The 7,592-nt window shown below is 47.7% G+C and overlaps 1 protein-coding gene across 1 annotated transcript; it reads left to right on the top strand.

Moving 5' to 3' along the window:
• The first annotated feature begins 3,106 nt into the window (after positions 1–3,106).
• Positions 3,107–7,319, top strand: LOC109567490 (spleen trypsin inhibitor I). Its single transcript, XM_019972473.2, has 3 exons — positions 3,107–3,311; positions 6,100–6,291; positions 6,741–7,319. The coding sequence occupies exons 1-3, from the start codon at positions 3,212–3,214 to the stop codon at positions 6,749–6,751; spliced, it is 303 nt and encodes a 100-aa protein (XP_019828032.2). The 5' UTR covers positions 3,107–3,211; the 3' UTR covers positions 6,752–7,319.
• Positions 7,320–7,592: the final 273 nt, after the last annotated feature.

Here is a 7,592-nt window from a genome sequence, read left to right as displayed (position 1 = left end):
GTGTGTACTAAGTAAGTCAGTCATGTCTGACTCTTTTTGTGACCCCATGTACTGTAGCCTGCCAGGCTCCTCTGTCCATGGGATTCTCCAGGCAAGAACATTGGAGTGGGTTGCCTCACTCTTGCTCAAATGGGGGAAGCAATTCAGAGGGTGAATTGGGACCTCTGATCCTACTGACTAGCCTTTCCTTTTTCCACTAACCTCTCTCCTCCTACTCAGTAATGGGGCATCCTGAGGACCCCATGGGACATCCTGTCAGCCTCTGCATAAATTGTCAGAAGTGGGGAAGAGGGATTCCCCAGACTTTGAGGACTAATATTCTGAAGCTGATAGAGGGGACTCAGCAATATTGCACAAAAATCTAAAAGATAATTTTTTTTTTTTTTTTTTTTGCCACACCACATGGCATGTGGGATCTTAGTTCCCCAACCAAGGGCTGAAACTATGACCCCTGCAATGGAAGCGTGGAGTCCTAACCCCTGGACCACCGGGGAAGTCCCCCTAAAAGACCGTTGTGGGAAAGAGGGAAATTACCTTGATTGCCATCTCCAAGTCTGTTAGGGCTGTTTTAGGAAAAAACAGTAGAATGGGTCAGTTGGTTTCCTGAAATTAGAGTCAGGACAGAAAGGACAAGGTTGGGTCAGAGGGAAGGGAGGGGTTTTTACTGGTTGAATGCGACAACGGATTGTTCTCATGATGAATGCTGTCACCTGGCACCTGCTGCCCACGTGATAGTGAACTCCCTATAAGAGGAGGTATCAAAACTGAGGCTGCCTGAGAGTTACCTCCAATGAAATGCTAGCTTTTAATTATTCAGAAGCCTTCCTCAGATCTTCTTCCAGCACCAAGTCCCTCATTATACCAACATCTCCACACCTACATTACTCAACTCTGATGGATCTGTTTCTCAGGGAGGCTAAAGGCAGGTGCTAAAGGCAAGCTAAAGGCAGCCTCACTCCTCTCAGGAGTTGGAATTGGAGGGGGGAGCAGGAAGTTCAAGCTGTGGGGCCAGGGCTCTTGTGTAAAGAAGGAGGTTCCCCCACACCCTGTGATGTTTCTGCCATGTAATTTCTCCAAGGATGCCTGAGGCCTTGGGAAGACAGATACCTCATTAGGGGCAGCTTCTGGGTCAAGAGGCCTCCAGCCTGGACCAGATGGAGGATAGCCAGAAGAGAGGAGGACACTGGGAGAGATAGCCAGAGGCAGACAGATAGATGACAGATAAGCAAGGAAGAAAGAAGATTTTCTGTTGTTAGGGTGGGAGGTAGGCTTTCTGCTGCTCCCTGGTCTCAGATGGACAGACTGAGGCAGGAAGAGGGGCAGAGTCAGAAGGCTTTCTAAACTAGAGTCCTCGTTGTACCATCTGTTGTTCATGTGTCCTGAGCATGTGACTTCACCTCCTGAGGCTCGGCTTTCTCCTTGACAAAATAGGATGAGAATCTCAGATGTTGTAGGATTGACATGAGGCTAAATGAAATCATGCATGTGGAATGTCTCAGGAGAGAGTAGACCCTCCACTCACAGTGGCTTGTTTAGTGAGTTACTGGCTATTGATGCCCTTCTGTCCTGGGGCAGCTCAGTATTGACAGCTCCTGCCCTTCTCCAGGGAAAGGGTGTCTGTGAAGGACGGCAGCCCCCCGTGTCCTCTCAGCTCATCACCCAGCTCTGTGCCTGCTTGACATTTGGCTGGACTTGCTCCTGGGGCTTCTGGACGCTGAGCCCAGCTCCCTTCTCCTTGACCCTGGAGCGAAGCACAGAGTGTGTGTGTGTGTGTTTGTGTGAGTGAGTGTGTGTGTGTTAGTGCGAAGATGCTTGTCTGTCTGGGTAGGTCACTGTGTAATGGTGGCTTGGTGCACCATAGCTCTAACTGGGAATGACTAGATGAGAATGAGTGAAGACATTGTGGGTCACACCCCTCCCATGTGGCCTGAATTTTACATCGTACAAAGCAACAGAGTGCATGGGGCACAGACTTGAAGTCAGATTCCTGGGATCAAATGTCTCTACCTGTCTCTACCATGTATGATTTTAAGCAAATTTCTTAACTGCTTGTTGCCTTCAATTTCTTCATCTGCAACATGAAGCAATAGTAACAGCTCTTCACCCCCTGTTTTAAGACTACTGTGAGGATTAGGTAAGTTAATATGCAGCAAAGGCTTAAGGATAATGCCTGTATCTAGAAGGAGCTAGGTGTTAACTGTCACAATTACTTATTATTATTATTGCTATTACTACACAGGGCTTTGACTTCTCAGGGAGAAGGAATATATATGTCTGTTGCCTCCATTGCTTCCACAGCAACCCTGTGATGTGGTCAGCGCTGATCTCACCTCACACGTAAAGACACGGGGCTCGGGGGGATTTACATCCTCAAGTACAAAGTTAGAAAAGCAGAGCCGGGACTCAAACTGAGGTGCTTTGGTCCCAAAACCCCTGGGGAGAGAGCAGGAGGAAGAGGGTGGTTAAGGGGATCTTCCAAGGTCCCCTGAGGTCCACTCTGGCAGACAGCCCTCCTGTGTGTGAAGCCAGGTGAGGGCCAGCAGGTGGCCAGGCTGTGGAGACATGTTCAGCTCCCTTCTTCCCCTTTGCCCCCTCCCCTTACTCCCTTTCCTTCCCACAACAGGCTTTGTGCCACAGATACAGAAGCTCTTCCTCTAGCTCAGCCTCTGCCTGGAAGAGGGCCAGGTAAGCAGTATACATCCAGGCAGCTGAGATGCTGCCTCAATAGTCGCAGAAAGGTGTCTCTGTAGTCTGAGTCAAGTGATGGTGGGGGCACCGATGCCCAGAGGTGATGAATCTGCAGGAGACTGAAAAGGAGGATTTCAACTAACATACTGCTGTTCACTTATCCATCTTTTGATTCACTCTCATCCACTCACAGACCATCCATCACAGGCCATGCCTTGCCCTAGGTGCTGGGATGCTTCCTGAGTGACCATATTGGACAAGATTCCACCTGTGGAATGACAATCTGTCTTTCCACTAGACCCACAGGCAGAGTCAAGTCTGAGAAATGCTGTTACTGGGCATTTGGCCCTAGCAGGCGGAAACAGGAAGTCTGGTTCTGTAAGGAGATTACAGACTGTTCGAGCCTGACCCCAGATCTTCCCTGTCCTCACTCCCCTCCTTATCTCCTGCTCCCACCCTTCACCTGGGGTATGAAAAGCACAGTCAACCCCCAGCTTTCCCCAGGAGCCCTCCTTGCAAGGCCATGAAGATGAGCCGGCTCTGCCTCTCAGTAGCCCTTCTGGTCCTCCTGGGCACCCTGGCGGCCAGCACTCCAGGGTGTGACACCAGAAACCAGGCCAAAGGTAAGTCTTGGCTCACCTCTCCTCTAAAAGTTGGGGTGGGGAGCAAGGGAGTCCATAGAAGGCACAGGAGAGTAGGGGTGGGGTGAGTGTTGTCAACCCTCTCTGGATTTCTTCTTATAAATTGGGCAGTTCTCATTCTAGGGACATTTTTTGACTCTCAATAGATATCATTGCGTGTTAAGTTTTGGGGGAAAAAAGCATTCCACCTGACTCTACCAGATCAGGGACCTCATCTCTGAGACTCTCTATTCCTGGTCACTGCCTTGCCCCTGCACCTCACATAGCATCATACAAAATCCATATTTGATCCTCGTCTCGATTCATGCCCCAGGCCTCCTGAAATGCTAGGAATTCACTGTATTTTTGTAAGTCATGAGATGAGTGAAGGATGGGACCTTAGATAGTGTCTGGACGGGACTGGATTCTAGAACGTGCTAGAACGTTCTAGAACGTCAGGTGATTAAAGGGTTAGAACTATCAACCCTGTCCCTCTGGGGAGAGGAGAAGTACTGTGTTCAGTCAACAATGGCCAATGATTCTACCAAATTACCTACCTCCAATCCTTAATCAAAACTCATACACACTGGGTTCAGAGAGCCTCAGGGGAGGTGCAAACATCAAGGGATTGTGAAGGGGGAAAGTCTTAAGAGGGTCTGGAGGATCAGCACCCCCAAATCCCCATTTGACCGATATTTCTTCTCCATTTGTCTGTCCCTGGAGTTTTATGCTTTATAACAACTGAGGACAGTAAGTAAAGGGTTTTTTAGAGTTCCATGAATGACTCTAATAAGTTATTGAACGTGGGAGGTGGGTCGTGGAACCTCTGAATTTAGAGCTAGTTGATCACACGTGTAAGTGACCACAGAAATTGTTATCAACACTTGAAGTGTGGGTGAAACCTTTTCAATGACTGTACACTTGGCATGAGGATGAAATGGGAGATTTATTCCCTTGATAAATATTCATCAAATACTTATGCTTTTTGTCCCTAAAAAGCGTATTTCTTGATATAGGAAAACAGCTGTAAACAAAAGATAGTAAAATATTATGCCTTCTAAGAAGGATACAGACAATAAAGACGGGGGGAAATCCTGTGTCAGGTCATGATGAGTGTTGTGAGAAAGGAGAGTTATGGGGATTCAGGAGGCTGTAGAGGATCAGGGAAACCCATGTGATGAGGAGACATTAAGCAGAAGCTGCCAAAAAGGAGCCTGGTGTTTGAGCAGCAGCCAAGACCAGGGTGTGTGAAGCTGAGTGGGTGAGGGGAGGGGAGTGGAAGGGGATGAAGCAGAGAGGCCATGGGGGCAGGTCATGCAGAACGTTCTAGGACTTTATAAGGATAAGAATTTGACTCTGAGAGAGCTGGGAAACCACTGAGGGACTGGTCATGGGAGCAAGGAGATATGACTGGAGTTTTAACAGGGTCCTTGTGGCTGCAGTGTGGAGCACGGCCTCTAGGGGGCGAAAAGCAGGGACAGGGGGCCCCTGGGCAGGCAGCTGCAGGGGTCCAGTGAGCCATGATGGAGAATATACCTGTGTTGTTCCCTGGGTTGATTCCAGTTCTCTTGAATAACCTGAATGACTTGCTATGTTAAGATATCTGGGGAGGCTTCATCACAAATCATGATTCATTAAATCTTTAGTCATTTGTGATTGATTCAACCTCCAATCCCTCTCCCCTTCCTGAGATGTGGATACAATGACAGAAGGGAAAGTAGGAATGAAAATTCCCACACCCAGCTCCGGCAGTTGTTTCACCTGACAACTTATCCCCATTCTTGGCTTTGGTTGAGGCTTTACAAAACTCATCTCCCTCACATGATAAAAGACTCCCCTTTGCTCTCATCTCTTAGGAAATTCCAATGTTTTAGGAGCTCTGTGGCAGGAATGGGATGCAGACCAAGTTAATATTTCTTTTATAAGTCACAGTATCAATATTTCCTCAATATTCTATTATTCCAGTTTCCATGAGGTAACCAAAGTAAACACCGGTATGTTTTCTACCATGCCTTTCTCCATTTATGGCATGATTTCCTTACACTTTTGTAATAGTGATGGGTCACGCAGGCCTATCAACCATTGGCTGGCATCCAGGTGGGCACCTTCATCAAGGGATAACTGTAAATGAGCAACCCTTGGTGGTCCAGTTTAGCCATTGCCACTGTCGTAGCTACAGTGGGCTCTTCGCCCTCCCGTTCTTTTGTATAAAAGGAACAGGAATTTATACTGTGGGAAGATGGTTTTCTTGAGACAGTAGCATGCTATCATCTCCGTGGGCCCAATTTCCAATTAAAAATGTTATTCCTAGTTCCAGCAACTCTTCTCCGGATTATTGGCTGGCCCTGAGGTGAGCAGAATGAGACTGGGCTCAGTGATGCTTTCTTTTTTAACGGTGGAAGTTTCAACCACACACATATGTAGAAAACATAGTATTATAAAAGCCGTGGATCCATTGTCCAGCTCCAGTAATTTCTATACATGGAGAGTATTTTTATATGTGTCCCTCTTTTGTGTTACTTTTGAAACTCATCAGTAGCATCATGCTAATTAATGCATAAACATTCATCAATGGCATGTAATTATTTATAATATTGCCCTGTCATTGTCACACCTAACAACATTAATAATAATGTCCTGGAAAGCAGGGTGTCAAAAGGCCTTTTCACGTTTCACACTTCTGCCCGCCCCCCATCACTCTCTATCACAAACTGGTGGTTTTAGTTGTTCATCTTGTAGACTGAGCTGTGATGACCTTCCCTCTTTAACCGAGATCCTCCCATCCCTGCAGCCCAGCGGCCTGACTTCTGCCTAGAGCCTCCATATACGGGTCCCTGCAAGGCCAAAATGATCAGATACTTCTACAACGCCAAGGCTGGGTTCTGCGAGACCTTTGTATATGGTGGCTGCAAAGCTAAGAGCAACAATTTCAGGAGCGCAGAGGACTGCATGAGGACCTGTGGTGGTGCTATTGGGCCCCGGGGTAAGACAGGGGGCAGGGCAGAGGGAGAGGGGAAGGGCTAGGGAAAGAGGTGGCGCTCAGAAGGCCACACACCTTTCCAAAAAAGTGATTTTTTTCCTCGCTGCTTCCCAAGAGAAGTGGCAGCAGTATCCGTGGATTGAGCATGTCCTCCATGGACCAGCTTGGTGAAAGGCCACCACCTAGAAGCCCTGTCATCATAATCTGAGCCTACTCACATGCTCCCATTTTTCAGATGGGAACACCGAGTCAGTCACTCTGCAGAGCAAGTCTGGAGTGCTCCTCAGTGCCCCACCTCAGCCTGGAAAACTCCCTTGTTTATTGTTGGTTATCCTGGTCCTGGGAGGACTGTGGTTGCACATTTCTGGGATGGTCTAGGACCTGTCAGGGTGGACAGTGTCCAGGTCTGGGCCTTCAGAGATGTCATTCAGCAAGTTCCTTTCTTTTTACAGAGAACCTGTGAACTGTGCTCCCCTGAGATGCTGAAGTATGAGGAGGACCCACCCAAGGCTGGCCTCTATCTGCTTCTGAAAAATTTCAGCCTCCTTTTATTTCTTCTCAACCCTCCCCTCCTCAGCAGAAATCTGTCTCTTTCCTTCCTCCACAGGTCCACTTACTTTAGCCCTATCTCATCCAGTTTGCTCTAAGCACCATGAAAGCAAATCTTCCCTTTGTCCCTCACACTTCCCACAATTTCTGGCACAAAGGAGAAGGTCCAGAAATATTGGAGGAAGGAAGGAATGAATGAATGCAGGAGCAAAGTTCCCCATGACTGGAGCATCTGTAGAGTCTGAGATTTAAATCTGGATTCTTGTCCTAATCTTCCTCCTCACGGCATCCTTACCTTCATCCTCCACCCCACCATCACTGCTCTCCCTCTACTGGCGAAAGTAGAATTTCCATCATCGAGTTTTCAGCTCAGTGGTGGGAGAGGTCTTTTCATGACGAAGCCTCCTCCTCACATTGATTTGAAGGTCTGTGGCTTCAAAGAGTCTGGCCTTATCTTTAAATAAATTCATATTTTAATTAAACTAACTGGAGTGGATTGTGTTGTTTGCAGCTAAGAACTAACCCATAGGAAACGGTGGTCTTTCTCATTTTATGCAGATGGGTGGGCAGCTCTCCATCACCTCTCAGACTCAGCCCTACCAAGTAGAAGGAGCCAACCCCTTACACTGACATCTACCTCTTATGGCCGTGCCAGTGTACATGAAAAACTGGATGAGAGACACCTCAACAAGAAAACTTTTGTCCTTCACTTCTTGGGCCAGGTCAAACTTTGGGGTGTGTTATTTCCCTGAATT

The sequence above is a fragment of the Bos indicus genome, chromosome 13, assembly GCF_029378745.1.
Source record: "Bos indicus isolate NIAB-ARS_2022 breed Sahiwal x Tharparkar chromosome 13, NIAB-ARS_B.indTharparkar_mat_pri_1.0, whole genome shotgun sequence".
In the NCBI taxonomy this organism is placed as follows: Eukaryota; Metazoa; Chordata; class Mammalia; order Artiodactyla; family Bovidae; genus Bos; species Bos indicus.
This window is presented reverse-complemented; position numbering and strand designations above follow the sequence as displayed.

Bases quoted from the DNA above. Each gene is read 5' to 3' on its own strand.
- LOC109567490 (XM_019972473.2), top strand. From the start codon at position 3,212: ATGAAGATGAGCCGGCTCTGCCTCTCAGTAGCCCTTCTGGTCCTCCTG. The intron at 3,312-6,099 runs GTAAGTCTTGGC...CCATCCCTGCAG, and splicing joins CACCAGAAACCAGGCCAAAG to CCCAGCGGCCTGACTTCTGC.